Source organism: Suncus etruscus, chromosome 5 (genome assembly GCF_024139225.1).
Source record: "Suncus etruscus isolate mSunEtr1 chromosome 5, mSunEtr1.pri.cur, whole genome shotgun sequence".
Taxonomy (NCBI): Eukaryota; Metazoa; Chordata; class Mammalia; order Eulipotyphla; family Soricidae; genus Suncus; species Suncus etruscus.
Genome location: NC_064852.1, coordinates 5,091,604 through 5,117,870, shown reverse-complemented (window position 1 = coordinate 5,117,870; position 26,267 = coordinate 5,091,604). Strand labels below are relative to the sequence as shown.

The 26,267-nt window shown below is 34.6% G+C and overlaps 1 protein-coding gene across 1 annotated transcript; it reads left to right on the top strand.

The window, feature by feature from the left end:
* Positions 1-1,754: 1,754 nt before the first annotated feature.
* On the top strand, positions 1,755-24,603 carry LOC126009389 (endoribonuclease Dicer-like). The gene is given in 3 exon segments (XM_049773794.1): positions 1,755-1,865; positions 23,853-24,135; positions 24,138-24,603. Coding segments are annotated over 3 exon segments (741 nt in total). The 3' UTR covers positions 24,485-24,603.
* The last annotated feature ends 1,664 nt before the right edge of the window (positions 24,604-26,267 follow it).

Here is a 26,267-nt window from a genome sequence, read left to right as displayed (position 1 = left end):
AGATGTTAGATCAGAGTATTAAAAGTCACTACTATTTTTTTTTACTCATGTAAAAGTCTAGTATATATATTTATATATATTGGTTTTTGGACCACATCCGGTGACTTTCAGGGTTTACTCCTGGCTGTGCGCTCAGAAATTGCTCCTGGCTTGGAGGACCATATGGAATGCTGGGGGATCGAACCGTGGTCAGTCCTAGGCTTGCGCAGGCAAGGCAAACGCCTTACTGCTTGTGCCACCGCTCTGACCCCCAAAGTCTTGTATTTTATAAATTGCAGGGACATGACTGAATAATATATTTTAACAGAAAAGTTAGTGAATTTAATATAGGGCAAGATCTAAGATTAGCTAGAGGCCAGTGTTTTCAATATGCTTTTGTATGTTGTACTTAAAACATCTTAATTAATTCACACCATACTAAGCTATATTTCACCTTAGTATTGATAAAAGTGTCTAATATCCTAATATTAATCACTTTGTGCTTAGGGATAGATGCTATATTAAATACCATTCAACCAAACTCATTGATTTAACAAAACGGGAAATATAGATCATGATAAGAATATGGCTTACTCAAGATCATATAGTATTTCATTGGAGCCCAAGCTATAAATATGGCTCTCTGTTGTCAATTTCGATTTACTAATTGGCAACTTTATGCTTTATTGCTAATGTCTGTTTTTGCTAATAATGAGAATTTTTTTATATATTTTCTAGGTTATGGAGTTAATACAGGCTCTGCATTTTAATACATTATCCCAAGTGACTCTAATGCACCTGCCTGAATAAAAGTCAACAGACAATGATGGACAAGCCCATTCTTCTCCATAAGGAACATGCATTATAATGCCCCCAAGAAATGTTTTAATCCATGTACAAATATTTCACTTTCTACCACAACTAAAACGTGATTATTCTGATATGTCATTATTAGGATTCAAAGCAGACTCAGGTGTTTTTGTTTCTACCTAGATTTTCAAAAAAGACTGCCTAGAAAAGATAAGTGGCACCATAGAAATACAAGATCATGAAAATTAAATCAAGAAGGTATCTTATACATGTTTTATTTTAATCCTTTCTTTGATGTGTACCTCAAAGGAAATAAGAGACTTGTACAAGATCACATAGAGATGTTGTCAGATGTTGTATTTATCTGCTTGAGTTACCATAAAAGAACACCATCGACTGGTTGTTTTAAGCTAAAGGTCTTTATTTTCTCACAATCCTCGAGGCTAGAAGTTTATAATAAGGTGTTCTTAAATTCTATCCCCTAGGAAACGACTCAGGAGTAACAGTGACTACATATATATTTAAAAGTGAGTTCAAACACCAATGCCACTGGTATGCAGAGCACGTGCATCCATTTGTGTACTGTTTGGAAAACCTTTAATATTGCAACAGAGAGTGAAATTTTCAATTCACAGCAGCCAGAGATATTTGAACACCATCAATGAAGTGTGTGATTCCCTATGAGAAACTAAGACACATACGTATTAAGTAATGAAGAGGAGGGGAGGGATGGAAAGAATGTTTTTTTCTAGCCATCCCTATGATTCTCACAGGTTACTCCTGGCTTGGAACTCAGGAATTACTCCTGGAAGTGTCCAAAGGACCATATGGGATGCAGTTGATAAAATTCAGAAATGTCCCGTGCATAGATAAGACTTCCCAACTGTTCTATCATTCCAGATCCAGGAGTAGATTTTTAAATAATATATTCTTCCTTTTCCTCCCTCCCCTTTATGTTAGACCCGATGAGGCTAGCACCAAATGTGTACGGGACTGTCACCAAAATAATAATGAAGAGAAGGGAGAAAAGGGGAGAAGTACAAGAGAAGGAGGAGGTAGGAAAGATAGTCCAGAGGGTAAGACATTTACCTTGCACACATCCAACAGATTCGATACCCATCTTCCTATGTGGTTTTCCTATCATTGTCAGGCATAATTCCAAAGTGCAGAAGCAGGAGTAATCCCTGATCAGTGCTGGGTATGGACCAAGAAAAATAGAAAAAAAGGAGGAGAAGATGGGGCAGGAATGGAAAAGAAGGAAATGGAAGGGGAAAGAAGAAAACAAGAAGGGAAGGGAAGGAAATGGGAAGAATGGTGATAGGAAGGGAGGAGGATTAACAATGTATATATACCTGTAAAGACAACTACTCTCTCTTATCTAGTATGCAGTTTCCATTCTTTTAGTTTGTTTGTATGTTTGTTTTGGGGGACCACACCTGGTGACACTCAGGGTTACTCCTGGCTAGGCATTTAGAAATCACTCCTGCTAGGGAGACTATCTGGAACACTAGGGGATCGAAGAGAGGTCCATCCTAGGTTAGAGCATAGCAGGCAAATGCCCTACCCCTGTGCAATGGCTCTGGCCCTTGCCAATCTTGTTATGACAATTTCCTGGATCATATGAATAAGAAAGAGAGAAAATAGAGTGTGGGATGGGAGGTTGAAGAAAGAAAGCAAGGTAGGAAAGGAAATGACAGAAAAATCTCTGGTTTCTTTGCTTTATAAATACATAAATATTATAGGATCAGTCCTTCAGGCCAATTACTTCATTTAACTCTAATAATGTCATTAGAAGTCCATTACCTTCCTACACTAAATGAAGCTGCAACATAAGGGATGACAATGTTCATTCTATGACAAAAGTAGTCACAAATTCGCATGTAAGCATATGATAGCTATAAATATAGGATATGAGAAAATCATTCACAGTAACTCCCTTATAACCACAAATTATAGAATAAATTTATATGTATTTATTCATTTATGAATTTTCTATATTTTATATGCTTTCAGAAAGTCATTCTAGCAATATAAGGGTAAGTAGAATGTAGAGTAGACATGAAACATAGGATGGTTAGACTGCTTATAGTGAATTGTAGAAGCTCATTGTAAGCACCGTTTTATAAATATGGGTTCATACAATGCCACATGAAAGCTTGAAGTTACTTACTTTGGAAAAATTTTGAACATGGAAATGGCATATGAGAGAAATCATCCCATCCCACCCCAAAGATCTAATAGTTAAATTTTTGTCAACATATAGTGGATAATTATTGATGAGTTTGATTATTTTGAAGAGAGTAAAAATTCTAGGTGAGCTATTTGATCATATTTTAGACATTGCAATGTACATTGCTGATGTGTTAAATTATAGCATCAAGCAAACATCATATCGGAAATAGTAGGAACAAAAATAATCTTGATATATCTGAGTCCTTTATTCTGTGAAAGTTTAGTTAGCTACTACTGTTCATATTAGTTCTGACTATTTAGGTATAAATTTCTAAAACATTAAATATTAATTAAATATTCTAATAAAGGTTCAGGCATAGTGAATTCCTAGTAGTATAACTTAGGCATTACTTTTATCTGTCTTGGCTCCACTATTCCTATCAATAAAGCATTCTTGATGTATAACATCTTCAAATAATTACTTACAGGTTAATTAAATCACTGAAAAGCATGCATGCTACACATTCTGGCATCTAAGCAGTTAATTCCTATGGCTTTTACTAGAAGTATGACTTCTTCTGCTGCTGTTACTGAAATTGCATAAGCAAACCCGCTCACTTTATCAAGTACCAGGCAAGAGTTGGGAGAACAGAGTAGGAAGGTTAAAGCTATTCCTGGCTCGGAGAAGTCAATATTCTTTTTATTACAGAGCAATCAAATTGATGTTCCCTGCTATTAGGCTGGCACCTTTCCTATGCCAACAGGTTTGAATGTACAAAATCTAAACTTACAAGAGCTTATATCTGAACAGAGAATTAGCAGTAATTAAACAGTTTTCACCGTGAACACCTCAGTGAAAATTAGTCTCTTCAATGGATTTCTTTTGACATCTGGCTATGGTCGAAAGACTAAATGGGGCCATTCCTGATCATCTGCCCCCTGTGGTCAGTCAGGTCTATGTCTGACCAGGAACAGAGAACCACCTCTGCCCTGTTGTAATCACTCCAACCAAACTTGAACAGGGCTGTCCTTAGGGTCCTTCTGGGTTTCAACACCTGTACTAATTCTCTGACTTCTTTGGCCAGTCATATTTGTGTGTGGGCAGGACAAGGTAATCCCTGCCCTTCCCATTAACCCTCCAAACTGTGGATGTGAAGGCATTTTGATTTATATCAGATAGTTCCTAGTGGATTGGACCTAGCACATGGTTTCCATAGAAATATCCAGCTCAACCCCTAGCTGAAAAACCAGTGAACTAGTTGGCAATATATATATTTTTTTATCATAGTGAGATAACCTTTCTTGTTTAGAAAAATAACATCTAAAAAGATATTTCTCAAGCCACCTTTCATACAGACAGTTCAATGAATCACATTCTTAAACACCTTAAGGCTTCAGCATTCCAAACCACTAAATGCAAAGATCAATGGGGAAACTAAGGAAGACACCTACAGTTGGGGGTATGGAGAAAAATCCTGGCAAATTTCCAATCCACCCAAATGCCTGTGCCTTATTGATGAGGACTTAAAATCAATACTTAATGGTTTAGCAATGGAAATAAAAGAGTCACTAGCCTACAATTAAATCTATAGATAAACAATTCAACCAACTTAAATTCAGACAACATTCTTCAAGGACTTAGAACAATCAATTATTAAGTTTGTGTGAAACCATAAAAGACCTAGGGTAGTCAAAATATTGGGAGACATCTCATTACCTAATTTAAAGTTCTAATACAAAGCTATAGAGATCAAAACAGCATGGTATTAGAACAAAGACAGATTTTTAAGCCAATGGGTCAGAATAGAATATTCAGTGGCAAAAACCCAAGTATATGGTTTACTTATCTTTGAAAAGAAAATCAAATATGAAATGGAATAGACAGTCTCTTCAACAAATGGTGTTGGAACAAGTGGATAATAATGTGTAAGTAACTAAAGATTGAATCTTACACAAAAGTCAATTCAAAGTGGATTAAAGGTCTTGAGATTAGATCCAAATTCATAAAGTTTACTGAGGAAAACTTAGGTAGAACACTCCAAGACTTAGACTTCAAAGAAGTTTTTGATGATAGGTTGCTGAAGACAAAAGCTATAGCATCAAACCTAAATAAATAGGACTACATTACACTAAAAAGTTTCTGTATAGCAATAGAAATATGAGCTAAAATTTGAAGACAGCTAACTGAATGGCAGAAAACGTTTGCACTCAACACATCAGATATAGGGGTTGAAATCTAGCCTAGAGTACAGAGAGAAGAGAAGCAACTGAGTGGAAAAGAAGAAACACAAATGTGTATATTCTCTTCTATATTTCAAAGAGACTTTCAGCAACAAATACAACTGTTTAGATTGATCAATTGTCCAATAATATGCCCTTTTTAGATGTCTATAATAATGTCCTAATGCTTTTATCCACAGAAACAGGTGCAGAATGCATTTGGAAGCCATGGACTACCACTGCAGTGCTCACTAAAAGAAGTATTAGTGTCTTAATTTTAATAGTCTGTAATAACTCCTTGATCTTTTTGTCCACATTAGTACTTGGAAATATAGCTTGGTTTCCCTGAATTCACATTGCAATGCTTTCCTATATTAGACTCAGAAGACAGTGCTCATTAAGGTAATGTCTTGACAAAATTTCTAATTATTTACTTTCCATTAAATTATGACTGCTAATATCATCTAATGTTTATGACCACAGATAACAATGGAATACACAACTTCATGCCATAAAGTCCTGCTACATTGATCATTCATTATATTATTATAATATTTTCTCAATCAAAGGTAGTTTACCATTATATCTAATGCTCATCATTTCAGTTTGCTCTCAGGAAACAATTTTGGATGAGATAGACCTGCTAGTGGATACTTAATGTGTAGACTTTTCTTACAATGCTCATTGTCATATTGCTTAGTTTTCTAAATTTGAAAATTATGAGTAAGAATGCTCTATACACAATCTAATGCAGGAAATCTTTCTTTAGTAAAATTTACCCACACCAATGAACATTTGACTAGAAAATGTGAATTTTTCATCTGATCTGACTTGCTGGCTTTCAATTGTAACTCATGGATCTATCCTCAGTGTCTATGTATGTGAGGGAGTGTATGTGTTGGCCACTTCAATGTCTGCCCAATGTCCATCTGTATATACATAATGTATCTCTTTGTTGTATATAGTCCTTTTGCTGTTCCTCTGTGAAAACAAATAACAAAAAACCTGCCACCAGCCATTTTTGGTGTATTAGACTCTTACCACAGTTTATTACTTTTCTCTTTTTCAGGCAAAACCACGCAATTTGAACTAGCTAGTCCTGCCTCCAGTTAGAGGGGGAAATAAGGGAGGCATCAAGACCAAACAGGTGCAAGACTACTAAGTAGTAGGTTAGATACAGAGGGGACCACATATTCTAGCCACCCTGGGGGTGAGGGAAGAGGAAATGGGAGGTAGGACAAAAACGAGGTGTAGGGAGGACAATTAGGTGATGGGAATCCCCCCTGATTTTATGTAAATATGTACCTAAAATATTATTGTCAACAATACGTAAGCCACTATGATCAAAATAAAAATTATATAAAAAAAGAGAAGAAGAAAACCTGCCACCAGAAAACCCCACATTTTTTCTTTAATACTTTTATTTAAATTTGTATTTTAAATAAGGCTCCCACCTTTTTTGGAGAACTTTGGAACATAGTTTACTTTGTTTCACCATATATTTATGTATTTTTCTAAAAAAACTAATATAAAAGAAAAATAGTAAGTCTGGGGACAGAAGTCAGGTTTTGTCAGATGTATTGGAGGAGATAAAATAAGTATAAAACAAAATATCCAAGCCAAAGTCAACAGCAATGGAATCAAGAGACTTAAACTTTAACAATCTAAACTTAAATGAGCCTGCTACACTGGCAGGCCAGGGGCAAACGGTAATATTGCAGGATGCTCTCTGGAATCATTGGTTGAAAGAGGTCGACACAGGTGGTCGGAATGGCCCTGACTCACTGTATATCTGAAATTCAAATACAAAGAACTTTGTAGATAACAGTGGCTTCAATAATATTTAAAAAAGTAAAAATATAAAAAATAAGGACTTAATGGGAGTTTTTACTGAAAGACAGGATGATTTTGTACTTACAGTAATATTCAAGGGTAGCCAAATTGAATGTATGCACTAATTATGTTGAGGAAGGTCAAGTGAAAGACTCCTGAATGCATGAACTATTTTAATGTGGTTAGTAGATATATACCTATCTTTACATGTTAGCCTAAGGAAACTTATAGATACCTGATTCATAGTAATAAGATATAATATGCCTTCCTAAAAGGTTCTTAAGAATTAAGTATAGCAATACAGCAGTCCTTGGAAACCAAAAAGTCTATTGCCTGGAACATGGCACACACTCATTGAATTGAGTCACTTCCTGCTTTATTGTTGTATTTTCTTTCTCCCTACACCACTTACTTTCCATGCTCTTTTTTTTAATAATAGTTTTTATCGTGAACATCAGTGCTTCTACCTTAATCTATCCTCTTATTACATATGTGTAGTCACGGAGAGGTTTGGCATTCATCCTATTTAATATGCATGATAATATTCTCATGTAAATATCAGTCACATTATTTTTCACAAAACTGAATGGGTATACAGTCATGTAATTTACCAAGTCATTTAGCCAGTTGATGATTGAGGTAAATTTCAAATCTAGTTATCTTGTCTTCAAGGTGAATCCTTATGAAATATAGTGTATTAACTATTTTTCATAGAGTCACTATCTTTAAATATTATCCGATTAGGGGCCAGAGTAATAACACAATAGGTAGGGTGTTTGCCTTGCACATGGCTGACCCGAATTTAATCCTTGGCATCTCATATGGTCCCTAAGCATACTGGGAGTGATTTTTGTGTGTAGTGCCAGGAGTGACCACTGAGCACTTCCTGGTATGTCCCAAAAACAAATAAACAAAAAAACCCATCTGGCTATTTAAAGTTATTTGACTACAAATATCACTAAGGTCTTAATCATTCATTTAAAAATTATGAGTCTATAAAACAAAAGTATGGCTATCTGATAGCCTAAAATTAATGTTGACAGTTCAATATCAATTTGGTTCATTCACAATAATTAAAAATTGCTATTCATGTGCTAGCTACTAAACTCTGTGAAGAAAACAAGTAGTAAAAATATAGACAAGAACTTAGTAATATCACAAATCTAACAGTCTAGAGGGAGAAAACAAACAATGAACATCAAGGTTTAAAAACATTTTTTGTTAATGTCCAGTACTAAATATTTTATGCTTTGCAAGACATATGGTCTCTGTGCAACTGTTCTACTTTATCTTTATAGTGTAAAAATAGGCATGTACATAAATAAATGGCTGGATTCCATGAAACTTTATTTATAAAAACAGGTGGCTGACCAAATTTGGCTTTGAGGCTATATTTTGCTATTGCCTAGATAAACAAAAAATGATTCAGAAAGAACAATATGAGTTAGTGGTAAGTTTTAAGCGTCATAGCAGACATAGCAGGTTGTTTCATTATAAGAATTGAGAAGACAGGGGCCAGTGAGGTGGTGCTAGAAGTAAGGTGTCTGCCTCACAAGCACTAGCCAAGGAAGGACCACGGTTCGATCCCCTGGCATCCCATATGGTCCCCCCAAGCCAGGGGCAATTTCTGAGTGCTTAGCCAGGAGTAACCCCTGAGCATCAAATGGGTGTAGCCCGAAAAACCAAAAAAAAAGAATTGAAAAGACCCCTTAAAAATTAACTTAAATTTAATATTTGATAATTTTTGTATAAAACAGAAGATCAGAAGTAAAAGCATATAGAAAGATTGCAAACCACCTAGAAAATATATTTGACAAAACATAAAAGAATCAAGTGAAATATGAAGAACAAATGGTTGTTACATAATAAAGAAATTAATACCCTTCATTAATAAGTTTATTCTTACTATAAATGCATTGAGAATTTTTTAGGATGGTGTGAGGGAAGAGTATGGTCATTTGTTTTATATTAAATAATTAGTTTGGGGTTCTAGAAAATTCCATTAGTAGTATAATCTTAATTCTTTTTGACTCACCATATCAAAAAAAATAGCCAAATAAATTACCTTTTTATCAGAACTAAGTGATAATAATTCCAGAACCACATATTATGAATGGCTGTTTCCAAACAATGGATCTGTATAAATACACAAATATAGATAGTAGAAAAGCAAAAGAGAATATATAAACAAACAACATATAGCAGGTTGATTTGAAAAAAAAAAAAAGCAGTTGAAGGGATTTAAACAGAAAATAAGAGATCTAGGAAAAGGACTAGAAGAATCAAGCCAGGCATTCAAAATAACTTATTCGTTAGTCCTCATTGCAGAACAGAGCCACCTCATATTGGAGAAATGTTCTGTGGGCAAAAGCAAAATGCTGTAGGTCATTGAGAATGCAAACCTAAAAAGAACAAAAAACAAAACAAAAAAAAAACTTTAGATAAAAGTGGGCATAGAGAACCACTTTATGCCAACAAACTTCAGAGAGTGAGTCATCAGATTTTTTAATTTTACATGTAAAAGCAGTAAAGACTTTTTAAAAGGTTAAAACAACTAACCTAAATCAAACTTTCTTTTTAAAGTGAAGAAGATGTAAATGGATATTGAAATTAGAGCATAGGTCTTGCAGGTGTTATGATCCTATGTTCAATTTCAGGTTCTGGAAAGGAAGAAGAAATGAAAGAGTGGAAATTAAGAATAGGAAAAAAGAGAGAAAAATGGAAAAAAGAAAGAGAAAGAAAAAATAAAGAAGAACGAAACGAAGAAAGAAAGATAAATAAATAAAAATAAAGAAAGAGAAAGAAATAAAGAAAAAAGTTAGAAAGAAAGAAAGAAAGAAAGAAAGAGAAAGAAAGAAAAGAAAGAAAAAGAAGGAAGGAAGGAAGAAGAAGGAAGAAGGAAGGAAGGAAGGAAGGAAGGAAGGAAGAAGAAGAAAGGAAGGAAAAAGAAAGAAAGAAAGAGAAAGAAAGAAAGAAAGAAAGAAAGAAAGAAAGAAAAAGAAAGAAAGAAAGAAAGAAAGAAAGAAGAGAGAGAGAGAAAGAGAGAGAGAAAGAAAGAAAGAAAGAAAGAAAGAAAGAAAGAAAGAAAGAAAGAAAGAAAGAAAGAAAGAAAGAGAGAGAGAGAGAGAGAGAAAGAAAGAAAGAAAGAAAGAAAGAAAGAAAGAAAGAAAGAAAGAAAGAAAGAAAGAAAGAAAGAAAGAAAGAAAGAAAGAAAGAAAGAAAAAGGAAGGAAGAAAAAGGAAGGAAGAAAAAAAGAAAAGAAAGGAAGGAAAAGAAAAAGTAAAGAAAGGAAGAGGAAAGAAAGAAGGAAAGAAGAAAAACAGAAAAATGTGTTCAGAAAAAATAACTTTTATATAGTAGCATAAATATTGAGTATGAATTGCATAAAATTATTAAACACAAGCATATTCTTGTACTATAAAATATTTCTGTGCTGGAGATACGGTGAAATAGAAGGTGGCTTGCCTTGTCCCTGACTAGCTTTGATTCCTTTCACAGCATATGGTCTCCAGAGCTCCATTGGATATGATTTCTGAGCACAAAGCCAGGAGTAAGCCTGAGCACTGCTAAGTGTGCTTTAACATCACAGAAGAAAATAAAGGGACTGGAGCAGTGGCGCAGTAGTAGGGTTTTGGCCTTGCATGGGACTGATTTAAGAAGGACTATGGTTTGATCCCCCCAAGCATCCCATATGTTTCCCAAGCCAGGAGCGATTTCTGAACACAGAGCCAAGAGTAACCCCTGAGCATTATCAGGTGTGGTCCAAACAAACAAAGATAAAAGAAAAACCAATATATCAGGAGGATATGCCCAAAGAGAAGAGCAATGACATGAATTCTCTCATCATAAGATCAAAATAATCACAAATGACAAAGAACTCTAAGACAAAAAAAAGTCAAAAACACAGAGAGCTTTAAAATGAAATTACAAAATGGGCATAAAATCTATGAAGTAAATTCTTTGATAATAAATTCTTAACCAAACACTAATATATATGACAATGTTGTATTTTGGGAAGAAGTGAGGGATGGTTCCTGGATCACACCCAGTCATGCAGTGCCAGGAATTCAATTTGGGTTGGCCATGTGCACATGACATATCCCTTTTACTATTTTTCCAGCCTCTAAAAAAATTGTAAAGAATAAAAAAAGAAGAATCTACAGAAACCAAGAGTATGAAAAACTTGGTAGATATAGGCAAAGTATGTCTGTTATTCTAGTAATAATAAAACTAAAACATTAAAATATCAGGAACAGAAATAAATAACAACAGTTGTAAGTTAAGAAAAGATTTTAAGGGGCTGGGCGGTGGCGCTGGAGGTAAGGTGCCTGCCTTGCCTGCGCTAGCCTAGGACGGACCGCGGTTCGATCCCCCGGCGTCCCATATGGTCCCCCAAGAAGCCAGGAGCAACTTCTGAGCTCATAGCCAGGAGTAACCCCTGAGCGTCACAGGGTGTGGCCCAAAAAAAACCAAAAAAAAAAAAAAGATTTTAAGTGGAATAATGAAGTACTGTGAAACAGACAAGTTTATTGGATCAGATCAAAAACACAGTAAGAATGCATTTACTTCACACATAGCTGGTCTGGGGTTAGATTTGCAGAACCAAATATTGTCCCTTGAGCATCTTCAGGAGTAATCTTTGAGTAGAAAGTCTGGAGTAATCCCTGAGAAACATTAAAGATAGCCCCCAAATCAAACCAAACAAAGAGAATATTGACTATGAAGATCATGATAAGATATAGCACAATTGCTAGTGCAACCAATGCTCATTGAAATATCATTGATAGAGGAAGAGAGATAGACACAGTATAATCTCACTTACTTATGGGATTTAAGAAGTCTAAAAGTCATTATTATAATAATATACAGAGACAATAGAGATGAAGGCTGGAAGGACTGGCCCACTATATAAAGCTTATAACTACACTAATTCTCATGACAATAGTAGTGACTAGGAGAAATAGAATGCCTGTCTCAATACACGCATGGGTGGAGGAAGATGGAGTTGGGGGATTTTGAGGTGAGAAGTTACACTGGTGAAGGCGGGTATTCTTCATTTTATAACTGAAAACCAATGACAAACATGTTTGTAATCATGATGTTTAAAGATACTGAAAAATACTATTAGTTTTCAAGTTCACAAAAAGTTCAATTTCACACTTTTTTTGTTTTGTTTTTGTTTTTGTTTTTGGGCCACACCCGGAAGTGCTCAGGGGTTACTCCTGGCTGTCTGCTCAGAAATAGCTCCTGGCAGGCACGGGGGACCATATGGGACACCGGGATTCGAACCAACCACCTTTGGTCCTGGATCGGCTGCTTGCAAGGAAAACACCGCTGTGCTATTTCTCCGGGCCCCAATTTCACACTTTTTAAAATATTTACACTTTTTAAAATATTTACATCCATACAACAACTACCATTAAAGTGCCAATACCGATCCATCACAATTCACTGACCCACTCCTTTTTTTCTACCCTCTTCTCTCATCCATCTCTGGTCACTGTAGTTCTTTTGTTAGATTCTAGAGTTTTGTTTGTATAGATTTTGTCTGTTTCCACCCTTTGTTTATTTATATCACTGATATAAATACAATCGTGTGGCATTTGTCTTCCTTCTCTTGACTTATTTTTGCTTAATTGCTAGAATTTAAATAAGAAAAATCATCTGAACATGAAAACAAAAGCATTAAATGAGTTATAAGGGAAAGAAAACCCATCTTCAGACTTTCAACAAGGATATTTATGTCAGAGGAAAATGAAATAATATGCTTAATATTCAAAGATAGCAAAAGAAAGATAAAATTGCTATTCAGAAAAATTTACTTTCTGCCATAACTGCTATCAACAACCAAAAATCAAGAAAATGTTTTCTGATGAGCTCATAGGGAATCTGTTGGAGAATGATCTAACAACTAAAATGATGAATAATATATTAAGATTAGAACTTTTGGGAGCAGAAAGGATACTTATTAAAAAATTAAAATTTTATGAGGTTTTGTTTGTTTTGTTTAGTTTCGGGGCTGCACCCAGTGGAGCTAAGTTGTTACTCCTGGCTATGTACTCAGAAATCACTTCTAGAAGATTTGGGGGACCATAGAGGGTGCTGGGGATCGAACACTAGGCAGCCGCATGCAAGGCTAATGCCCTACCTGCTATACTATTGCTCAGACCCCAAACTTATCTGATCTTTTATTTTCATTGGCTTTAATATTGGTTTATTTTGTCTGAATAATGGCTGCCTTTGTTTGCAAGACAGATTAGAGTTAGAAACACCTAAAATATGAGATCTTTTCTGGAGTATATTTTGACGTTCTTTTCTGTCTTAGTAGTGATTTCAAATACATTTGGTAATAATCCATTAACTTCTCTATTTGCCTTTATTAGTTTGTATCTGTTTAGTTTACCAAAAGAGAAATACTTTTTTGTATTACTTTTATTTACTGATTTTAGCTATTAAAAGGAAACTAGGTTAACGTGGAATGAAATGAGTTGCTATTTTCTTAAAATATTCCAGGCATGATGATGGAGTGTAGTATGTTTTTCTGTTCCACTTAGGTGAAAAAAGAGAGAAATATGGATTCTCTTCTTCCTTCTTTCAAAGCGCTCAATGCACTGCAAAGAATATAGAGAAAGATGTGTCAATGAGAAACTTCTAACATATATCTGAACAAGTACAAATGCACATTTCTAAAATATAGTGGGGTTACTACCTCAACAATAACATAAAATGAGACATTTTCTCTTCACATATTAATAGATTGCTACTTTAAATAATAAGTACATTTTATGGCATCTTATAATTAATTAGTTTAGTGTATGAGCATTGAGTTTGTGAGACTTTTGAAAACCTTAATAATTAATACTTAAGACTTTTCTGTATTATTTTGTCTAATAAAATTATATATGCATTTATACTGGGGGACAATATTTTGGGAGAAATATTTTGACAAGGTATTGCCCATATTTATTCCACAAAACCATCAACAGAGTTTCTTAAATCTTTGAAAACTTACTTATGACTTTTATGTAGAACATTTAAAACTTTTAAAGGAAAAAATAAATTAAAATCATACAGAAATAACTTATCAATAATGTTGCTAATTTTCAAGCCAAAATTACAGATAAATATATCTTTTTCTGTAAGTGAAAGGCATCTTTATGATTATTATAAAATTTAGAAGGATGGAATATTAGACAAACCAGGGAAGTTGGTATTAAAGCACATACCTTGTATGTTGTCAACACCAATTGATTCCCAATATCACTACCTGGTCCCTGGCACATCACCGGTACAGTGCAAAAGACCCATCAACATCATAAGATGTAGCATGGTGATGTTTAGCCCTCCTCAAACCCTCACAAGAGGGCCAAGAACAGTTATCACTGGAACACTGCATCAAGTCTCTTAGACCCCAACTTGGAACAGAAAAACAGGGACTGAACCAAGGACCTAGGAGGGGCATAGAATCAAATTTGATGTCTGAATTTACTAGTTTCCAGCTATGAAATTTAGGGATAGTCCTTAACACTAATCAACCTTAATTTCCACCATTTTAAAAGTGTATACATCAGGAAGGATAGTCAGCAGTATAAGAAGAAAATCATTTTCAATCAATGGCTCCTGTGTTATATAAAATTGTTCAATAAATATTAGTTTTTTTTCTTTCTGGAAAATACCATATTTTTCACTCTATAAGATGCACCTAACCACAGACACATAGTTTTTATTTTTATTTTTCCCCTGAGCCCCCCACTTTATGCATAATTTTTCGATGCTCTCCTACCCTGCACTCAGGCTTCAGCCTAGGAGACATTCGCTCCATAAGACATATCTTTTGGGGGTGATGGGTGCATCTTGTGGTACATAATATACAGTAATTTCAAATGTACAGTAATTTCAAATGTGATCCTCTTCTGCCACTTTTAAACCTCATGGAATTTCACCTGTTAGCTAAACACGATGTACTGAATTATGCGGAATACTTTTGATCTTGAGCAGGTCATCGTTGACATCAAGCTGACATTTCCCAGTGCACTGTCTGTAAGTACTAGGTTGATATCAGGTTGACCTGAGTGGCTTCCATAATCATTCCTTTCCTCTCTGAAGTCACCTGCTGTCAGAGGCTGCCTATGCAGAAGTAACTGATTCTCAGTCCCATCAGAGACCTAATTAAAAGTGCACCAAATTAAACTTGAATGCATGGAAAACAATTAGCTCTCTCTTTTGTCTCTCTATTCAAATCCATAATGCAGAGCAGCCAGGTGTCGTGTTCAACAAATCTCCATCACTTGATGGCTAGAAAAAGGAATGAAGTTGGAAAGGATCCAGAATCTTTCTCTAGAGGCCCATGCCAGCCTTTCTATCTTTGCAGCTATTCAATTGTCAAGATACTACTTTTTAAATCATTTTTCTCAATAGAGATTTCTTTTCCAATAGTTTCTTTCCTTTCAAAAAGATATCGCTCACATATGTGACATCCTGGGTTCTATTCTTGAGATCACTTACAAAATAAAAACAAAAAAGTATCACTGGACATAGGTTTTTTACCACCATGATTTTTAAATTTTTTTTATTGTATTGAAACAATTGTGATCTACAGAGTTCATCATTGAATTCAGATATACAGTGAATCAGGGCCCTTGCCACCACCAGTGTCGACCTCCCTCCACCAGTGGACCCAGGGTGCATCCTATCCCACCACCCTTTGCCCCCTGACCTGCCAGTGTAACAGGCCCCTTTGAGTTTAGATTATTTAGGTTTAGGTCCCTTGGTTCTACTATCATTGACTTTGGCTTGGATATTTAATTCTGTTCTTATTTATTTCCCCACCAATGCATTCAAGGCCTTTCGGCCCTTTTCTTAATTCCTTTTCTCTTAGTTTCCTCTTCGAAAAATGCAAGTATATGTACCATGATTATATTAAGTGAAATTAATAAAATATGGATTGAAAAGTGACTATTGGCCTAAGGTGCTTTCTTTGCTTACTTCCAACACCGCATTTTAATCTCTAATACCTCAGAATTCTCCAAGCATTGCAGTGAGCTACTACAAGTACAGAACTGGTAATAGTGCCCACTAATTGTTGAATATGCCCTCCCTAAGTTCCAACTAAAATTTTATCAAAATACCAAATATGAATTTTAACATATTTAATTGATTTATTTTTGCAAAGTATTGAAAAATCAAACACAGATTCTAGTTCAACTTTCTATTTTCTATCACCACTGCCTTGAGTTTTCAACAGTGTACAAGGAACGTGACATGTTTTCTCTAAATACGTGCATTACTTATTCTACATACATATCTTATATTAGACCCTCACCCTTACTCAACTTCCAGGAACTAGAACTCTGCTCTATGTTCTCATAACAGAGTAAAGGAATTCGAAGAAGTTGTTCTGTACTCTCTGAAACCCTGTCTCTACAATGGCCTTTGTTCAAACTTTGTCCCATCCCATTACTAACACTGGGAAAATATTTATGTATGTTAATTTCCTAAAAAAATATGCCTATATACAAGATAAAATCAAAGCATTAGAACAAATTCAATATTGTTGTAAATAATCTATAAGGAGAAATAATCTATAAGGAGAAATTTAAAAGAGAATAAGGAGAATAAGGAGAAATAATCTATAAGGAGAAATTTAAAAGAGAATAAGTGTATGCTCAGAATACAATGGTTCTTTTGTTTTGTTTTATGCTGTATGGAAACACAGTGGCTTATGTTTTCTAACAGAGCTCAGAAGGTCATCCAGCAGTGGTGTAAATAGAACTAGGACTAAATTGGTTCAGAATTTTGTACATGCCAGGCATGAACTCCAGTCCTTGCGACTTCTCCCTGCCTCCAGAATATATGTTTTTTAAATCAATTCTTAAGTTTATTACTCCTTAATCATATGAAATTTATTACACAAATCTACAAATTTATACAACAAATTATTTAGTTTCTAATGCAATTTAATTTATAATTTATATAATACAAATATAAATTTATATGTAATTATAATGTTGAATGTATGTAATATATAAGTATAAATAAATAAAATACAAATGTATAAATATATAATATATAACTTAATTTATACTCTATATAATATAGAGTATAATTTAGAATTTTAATTTTAAAATATCTCTGTGATTCAGTTCATTCACTTAAAGAATTGTTAAAATGATAAAACAATATCCACATTAGGCAGTGTCTTGAGAATTAAAGGTAACTTATAATTGACTTTTGTTTTTGTTTTCTTTTGTTTTTATTCTAGGGCTATACCTGAGGATACTCAGGCTTTTTCCTGGTGATGCTCAGATTTAGTCCTAGTTCTATTTCCACCACTGCTGGTGATTCTGGGGGACTATTTGGAGTTCCCAAAGTTTTAACCTGGATTTGCCACATGCAAGGCAAATCATTGTGCTATTGCTCAGTCCTGATTTATGTTTATAAATTTACAAATTTATGTTTATATGAGCTGGTGCTTTGAGTTCATTGAGAAAGGTATTGTTCATATTAGGAGGACAGTCTTCCCAACCAAATATTCATATTGAGCTTTCATCTAGAAGCAAGAATGAGAGAATAAAATCCCACAGAGTTTTCCAGAGTACAATTGAATGTTTATTGGTACTATTGTGATAATAATACTAAAATATTTTACTCCGTATCATTTTAAGGAAGGTCATAAATATTGAAAAGTAGAAATTTTCTTAATGATATCTGATCTATGATCAGCACATGACCTTGGCCTAAAAATATCAACCATACAACCATACATCTTATTTAAGATCTTTGCCAATAACTTCAAGAATGATTGTCACAATGCGCAGATACCTTAGGACAAATTTATGCACCATTAATAAGAACCCTTGTTGTTCCCAAACCACATTAAAATATTATAATTTTGTTATTCAAGTTGAAGACATAAAAGAGCACAAAATATTAGTAAATAAGTCAGAAACAACCACACATTATTCCCATCAGATAACACAACTTACAGAAAAGAATTCAAAGTCATGACATTATTTATTCATATTGATAATAGTTTGCTATGACAGGAAAACTGTTAACTACCTCATGGATCTTAAATTTCACGACAATAACTACACAAGTGTTTTACTAAAGTTCCAGTCATTTGAGATGTTATTGGTTTTGTTGATCAGATGCATTACTGCCTCACTTCTCCATACAAAGCAAAAGAGGTCAGCCTTACCCAAAATTCTCAGCACCCCACTCCATCATCTAAGCAACATCATCATAATATGTCTTAATAATTATAATTTATAGCCAACTAGAAGAATAGACTATATAATAAATCTTCCTGGGAACTGATTTTCTGTATACTATTATAACTATTGGGTAAATTTGTTTTAAATACTAATATCTTTATTTAAGTATCATATGGGTAATGTTTTTATTTTAAAAAAATCACAAAGCCCAGAGTGATAGCACAACAGTAGGGTATTTGCCTTGCACGGAGCTGACCCTGGACAGACCTAGATTTGATCCCCTGGTGTCCCACATGGTTTCCCAAGCCTGAGCGATTTCTGAGGGTATAACTAAGAGTAACCCCTGAGCATCACCGGGTGTGCCCCCCCCCCAAAAAAAAGTCACAAAGGTCCCTCTACAAATTATAAAAAGAGATTGAATAGGTAAAGAGAGATCGTGCTTCAAGGAGTGTCTTAGAAACATAATTGACAGAAACAAAGCCTTTAGGAAGTCATCAGAAAAAGTGACAGTCTATGGAATTCAGTGGAAAATCTCACTCATTTTAGTATTCTAAGAAAGATGTCTAAGATTCTAGAAAAGACTTAGAAAATTAGAGCTATCAATAAATCTATCCCCAACACATGGGCTCCAGTGGGAAATAGAATAATGTAAGTAAGCATTAAATAACACTCAGGAAGGATATAACATAAGGCATGGTACATGTCTAGCCTTTGCTAGAAAATTAAAAAAATCATTAAAAATGATGGCTAAACATTTTGTTCATCAAATGTTCAAGCTACATCCTTTCTGCCTCTTTTTCATGAAAAGTTTTTGCAATGTCATTTTACTTTGTTCACATGAATGTATTTCTATTTATGCTTTTCATTCACCAAAAGCAGCAGTTAGCAAAGATACTCATATTGCCCTTGCTTATTTCACTTTGTTAGCCTCTCTTCCATTTTCATTACTCATAGAACACTTTAATTTTTAGGGAAGTTGATCTTAATAATGTTTATTTCAAACCTTGACTTTTCTACAAAAGTTTAGCTCTATTGTGCCTCATCCCAAACTATATATCTCTGGTCCTGGGTTTCAATTATCAGTCTATTATCCATATAGACATTCTTCTACCATTGACATTTTCACTATTTTTCTTTTTTTTTTTTTTTTTGTGGTTTTTGGGTCACACCCGGCAGTGCTCAGGGGTTACTCCTGACTCCATGCTCAGAAATTGCTCCTGGCAGGCACGGGGGGACCATATGGGGCACCGAGATTCGAACCGATGACCTCCTGCATGAAAGGCAAATGCCTTACCTCCATGCTATCTCTCCGGCCCCGACATTTTCACTATTTTTATATAAATGTATTCGTCTATTTATTTGTGAATCTATTATACTTCAACTTTTGGAAGTTTTATAGTCTTGAATACCTAAATATTCCTTTACAGTTTTCTTCCTTTAAAACAGAAACTTTGTGAGTAACTTCAATTTGTTGATAAGTAGGAGTTTATAAGAGAATATATATATATATATATATATATATATATATATATATATATATATATATATATATAATTTTTGGAGGAGAGAAAACTGAAGATAGTCTTCAGACTGTCCAAGGATAAAGAGAGAAAGAGGTAGAAGAGAAATAAAAAAATATGAGAAGTTTCAGGGCCAGGGTTAAAGCACAGCAGTAGGGCTTTTGCCTTGCATGTGGTCAATCTAGGATAGACCTTGGTTCCATCTCCGACCCATATGGTTCCCCCAACCAGGAGTAATTTCTGAGCACATAGCCAGGAGTAACCCCTGAGAGTCACAGGGTTTAGCAAAGATAAGAATATGAGAAATTTTGAAGCTGAATAGGCCCAGGAATGATGCGGCTACTCAAAACAGGAAGTTCCATAGTCATCTATTCTATTAATTTTTCCTTCTAGACTGATCCATATATATTCTCCTTATTGTGCTCAGTCATAGGTTGCAATTCATTGAAAGCATGGTGAATTCATAAAGATGATAGCTGTGGACATCAGTCTCCTATGTCCTTTGTACTATGATGTCTAAAAATCTCATTTTCTTCTATGCCACACCAGGTCAATGAAAAATAATGGAATTTATGGCATCATTATAAAAAGTGTTTTTGGTCCAAGATCTTGTCTCACTACTTTTCTTATCTGGTCCTTAGTCTTTTGCTGTCTCCTTTTCCTTATTAAAATCTTAACTCAAGTATCAATTCTGCAGGTAATTTTCTATGACCACATTTTTCAATGGTGCTTTCACTCCTAAGAAATTTAATATCACATTATCCTGTTTTATTTTGTACATAACTTGAATTACTACTAAATGTCATCTTATATATCTGAGTACTTGTTTAAAATCTTCTTCACTATGTTAGAATAATAGTGTAATCTAACCTATTCACTACTCCATAGACAATATTTGAGAGTGCTAAAATTAAAGTTTAGGAAGATTAATGCTATAATATATTGCTATTAAATTTTTTTCTTTTATAAATGCACATACATTTAGACCATCCAAAATACCACACTGGTCATCCCTACCATATCAGCAGTCACCATTTTATTGTTGATGCTGTTGGCATATATCTCTGTCACTAATCTGTGAAGTCTTGAAATATAAAGGTCATATTTTATATTGCATATAATAATGCACAAAATAATTGATAGTGCCTAATCACTGATAATAGCAGAGAGAACAAAGGGAAGATTTGTGTGTAGAATTCTAAATAATCATTCTTTCTTATAGGCTTAGTGGTGTATGATGTGGAACAACATAGTATGTGCTTTTGAGTTACTTACAACTGTGAGAGAAACACAGCAGGAATAGATAAGAGATGAACCAAGATATGCAGCTAAAGAACAACCAAGCAAAGCCCATAAGTTGCCTATTCTGTTGGCAGGTGGTATATCCATTTGGTGATCAAATAGGTACTTCCTGGTAAGTTTTGGAAAAAAAACCTTATGCTTTCTTTGAACTGGTGACTGTGGCCACAGCCTGGTCCAGGCTGAGGTTACTTTTTCCAGCACTGCTTCTTCTGAAATCAAATGCTTTGTTCCTTGATCAAAGGCCATATCTATTCCCATAATTGAATACTTCAGTGCCAACTTTGTTACATATACCTACAGAGACTCACCCTTTCTTTTTTAGGTTGATACTATTTTCTAGCTTAAAAAGCTGCTGGGTTTATGGAGTATGTAATTATTTTTAATAATTGTTGGATTTGACTTTTTATAGACCAAGTGTACTGGGATTCTATGTTGATCAGGAGCAAGGCAATGTGGAAAGAAAGTACAGTATTAATTGCTAGAGAAAAATAGTTTGAGTTTCTTAGTTTCAAGTTTATGCTGCATTAGGTCAGTTATTTAAGGTCTTATTATATTGATTTTCATATCTCTAGAGTTTCAAGTCTCATAAGCTTTTCTTGATGGTCAAACAAGAGACTGAGAACACTTAAAATAGCTTCTGGCCTTTACTATGTTCAATACACTGTTTTTATGCTATGTTTCTGAAATAAGATTTCTGACCATCTTTATAATTACTTTTATTTTGCTTTTATTGGGAGAGGAAATTATTTCCCTCCTAATCCCAACCGAGTAGCTCATTATCTGGGAAAATACTTAGGATTCTAAGTCTTAGTCAAGCTTATGGAGGCAGTCATGAAGCACAGAAAGATTTTTCATCTATTTCCCAAAGACCTTGTGAACTTCTACTTCAAGGAAGGTGAATCAATTAGTCAGTATTGAGTGGGGAAAGTTAATCTGCATCCAGAGCATTTTGCTGCACAAACAAGTTAAATGAAAAAATCCAGTGCAGGCCAATTGACTTACTCTACTGGAATGAGAATTAAAGAGAGTGAAGTCATTCCCTCTCAACCTTTTCTAATCCTTTCTTTCTCTTTCTTAGTGAAGATGCCAAATTCAGATGGGAATCAGAGACTGGGAGGTCCTGACTTTTGACAATGTGACTGAATCTCATTAGTTTGAAGAATTAAAGACTCTTGTGGCTCTTTAATTCAGGTAAATGCTACTGCTCTTTTAGAGATTTGAAAAGATTTCTATCTTGAGTACAGTTGAAACCACTGGGCTTACGCTCCAGCGAAACTGTTTCCAAAAATATTTTCTTTCTCTAAAAATACTGTCAGTAATGAGGGCTGAATCTGGTATGTGAAACTCTTTACACCTGCCTTCAAGCATTCAATTATTATTAGAGGTGCATTTTGGCACTTTCCCCTTTTTAATTTTTAACTGATATCCCTATTTTTGTTCATTCTTATTTGGAATTTTACTTCTCCAGTTCTCTTAGTTAGAATATTCAGCATTATTCAACTATTTGCTTCTTTCTTGTGTCCCATTGTTATTTCTATTTTATGTTAAACACTAATGATAGATTCATCTTCAATGTAATGTGGCAGGATGAAAACACATTTTGACTTAATAGACTTCCCTTTGCTCTCTGTTTAGCTATTTACTGACTTCAACTATGCCACATAAACTTCCCAGTGTGGACTGATGCATAAATTTGTGTATTTGTGACAAATAAAACTGATAGCATGTAGAAAACTTTTAGTGCTATCCTTAGCCTCTAATAAGCACTCAAGAAATATAAACAAATAAAATACCAAAAGACTAGTTGGAGAAACATTTTCATATTATCTCATTGCTTTCCAGTGAGAATAAAAAATTTTTGATTGTATGCTTCAATAGAGTGCATATAATCAAGTAAGAATGCATTTTATTGCTATTAATTAAGCTAAAACAATACCCCCTCATTAGTTACCTTGTAGATTAAAATACTGAGTGATGGAATAAAAGTGGAAACAAATATCACATACAGAAAATAGAGATTAGAGAGAAAAATTAGTGAATAGCTATTCTGTGCAAAAATGTCAGGTGAATCCAAATTTATAAAGTCTATATCAAGAAAAGAGATTCCAGCATTCTGGAGGTCCTAGAATACAGGGGAATGATGGAATTCATTGAACAAGAGAAACAATGGCACACATTTAGATCAGGGAAGGACAAGGCTCAATGACTTTAGTGCTCAGAACAAATCACCCAATTCCATTTCCCGAATTGTTCATCTTCTATGAGGCATGATGAATGCTGACTTTAGATTCTTTTTTTTTTTTTTTTTGGTTCTGCCAGCAATTCAGTAGTTTAATCTTTTTCCAATCTTAGCTGTTGCCTAATAATCTGTTCCAGGCACAGAAATTTAATTAACTCCTCAATGATGTCCACAGGCTTTGACCAGGGACATCATCTGTTAAGCTGCTTTTATTTCAGCTACTCTACAAATTGTCCTCTGTTTAGAAAAAATAAAACACAAATAAGGTGGGAGATAGGAGATGGAGGAGAAAAGAATGGTGCAAACCCTTCTCTTTTTCTCAAACAAGTGTTTTGTCCTTAGAGAAGCCAGTTATATGGAGGAGAAATTAAGTTGCAAAAGCAATGACTTGGTAATGAAGTTACCCCAGATTTTATTACCTGTATCTAAAAAAGGGGCACCTGTCACAGCCAAGTATATGTAGTTTATCTCCTTCTAGGAGATAGATGGTAGAAATGTGGTACATGAAGAGTGATTTCTGCTAATTGTGGGAAATCTGGAGTCGGAGAGAAGGGCACATAGAAAGTGGGAAAGGGGAGATTAAGAGAAGAGGCCCATGGCATCCCACGAGCTGTAGTCAAAGTCCTCCTCTGTTCGGCCCTGGTCAACAACAGCATCTTCGCGTCCCTGGCCGTCAAGTACGACTATCACAAATACTTCAAGGCTGTGTCCCCTGAGCTCGTCCATGTCATCGATGACTTCGTGCAGTTCCAGCTGGAGAAGAACGAGATGCAGGGCATGGACTCCGAGCTAAGGAGATCCAAGGAGGACGAAGAGAAAGAGGAAGACATCGAAGTCCCCACGGCCGAGGGGACATTTTTGAGTCACTAGCTGGTGCCATTTACATGGACAGTGGGATGTCACTGGAGACAGTCTGGCGTGTCTACTGCCCCATGATGCGGCCACTCATAGAAAAGTTTTCTGCAAATGTGCCCCAGTCCCCTGTACGGGAGTTGCTTGAAATGGAACCAGAAGCTGCCAAGTTTAGCCCAGCTGAGAGGATGTATGACGGGAAAGTCCAAGTTACTGTGAAAGTGGTGGGCAAAGGCAAATTCAAAGGTGTGGGCCGGAGCTACCGGATCTCCAAGTCAGTGGCAGCCAGAATAGCCTTGCAAAGCCTCAAAGCAAATCAACCTCAGGTTCCCAACAGCTGAAACCCCTCTGGAGAGAAAACCGGGTGTTTTTGTTTCTTTGTTGTTGTTGTTTTTTAAAAAGCAGAATTAAGGGAAGAGATATTTACGTTGAAAAGGCTGATTTTAAGGTGGAGAAAGAGCAGAATAATCGAAATGTCTGTTTGATAACAAGCTAGATCACAAAATAAAACATTGAACATATGTACCCAAAAAAAAAGAGAAGAGGCCCACAATAAGTCCCTTGTTTTATTTATTTTTAATATTATCTTTACTTAGGCACCTTGATTACAAACATGTTTGCAGTTGGGTTTCAGTTATAAAAAAAAGAACATCCCATTCACCAATGCAACCTTTCCACCACCAATGTCCCCCACCCTTGCTTTAAACACTTCTACATTAGACTGAATGATGGGAGTTTATCAATAGATAAGAAACTTTTGGATAAGATTAATTCCTTATATCCTCTTCTCCAACTAATTGATAGTTAGAACTTTTCTGTTTCTATTTGCTGTCTCTATGATACATCAGATCATGTTCCTTTATGTCACTTAGCCAAATGCTTTATATCATGTTATTATCTTATTCAAAATTTTCTTCAGTTTCAAATTGTTAAGAGCAAAGTTCAAGTCATATGAAGCTAACACTAACACTTGGGGACCAGAAACTTTCTAGGCACCAACAGCAGCATAGCTAAGGACAGAAGTTGTTAATTGGTTGCCAAGGAAACAAGAAAAATAGTTTGAGAAGGAGCCAAGTTTGATTTAAATAGAATAATGTGTGTTAAGTAAATGCTATGAGATCAAGCAAGGGGTACATTGCGGTTATAGGCATAGATCTGAGGTTGTTTGCTCTTTCACTTCAGTGGGCATACTTATATATACTGGTTTCTTTTATTCTATATCTTTGGGATTTAATGAAGCATTCAGAGACTTCTGGATGAAATGATGTTGTTTCAAGGGAAGTGGGGATGCCATATGATTGTTTTTGGCTTTATTTTGAGAACCTATGTAGTAATTCTCCTTTATTCCCTCAAAAATCTGATCATACTATAATATGCAACAGAACACATTGTGGTTTCTATATATTGTTTTTATTTTGCTAACTGTCAGGTGTCTTCAAACTGCAGTGGTGAGCAGTCTTAAAATATCACATGTAAAACAATATTATCAGAGTACATTTATATAACTTTCATCCCAGTATAATATACTTGTTCTATTTTATTATTAGATTATGTTAATTTCTTACTTAATAATTCATACCATGAAATTCATCTTAGCTTTGATGTATAAGAAAGCAGCATATATTTACCATACTTTTTCTATTTATACATTAGATATTTAATATTATATTATACATTAGATTTACATTTTAACTATTAGATGTCAGAGACTACTAATCCTTAGTGCTATTAGCTTGTTTAATGAACTTTATTATATGTATGCATTATAACATAATCTCATATATAGAAAAGGTTTGGCACTATCCATTGTGTCAGGAAGCCATAATCTTGATGAGTAAGAGAAAGATTATTATACTGTAGTTCATGAGAATTGAGAAAATATTATGTGAGATTCTCACTTACTCCTTTAATGTTTCCAGAAAGAGATTTAGAAAATATTGATAAGACATTGACTGATTTCTCCATGGCAGGCACACTTTTAAAATATATCTCATGACCAATTTTTGGAAGTGTTTTATTTTAAAATAAATAGAATCCTATGTACATTTAAAATGGGCAGTTTTTAATTTCTATATATTGTGTCTTATACTATAAGTAAAATTTTTATTATATTACATGAAATCA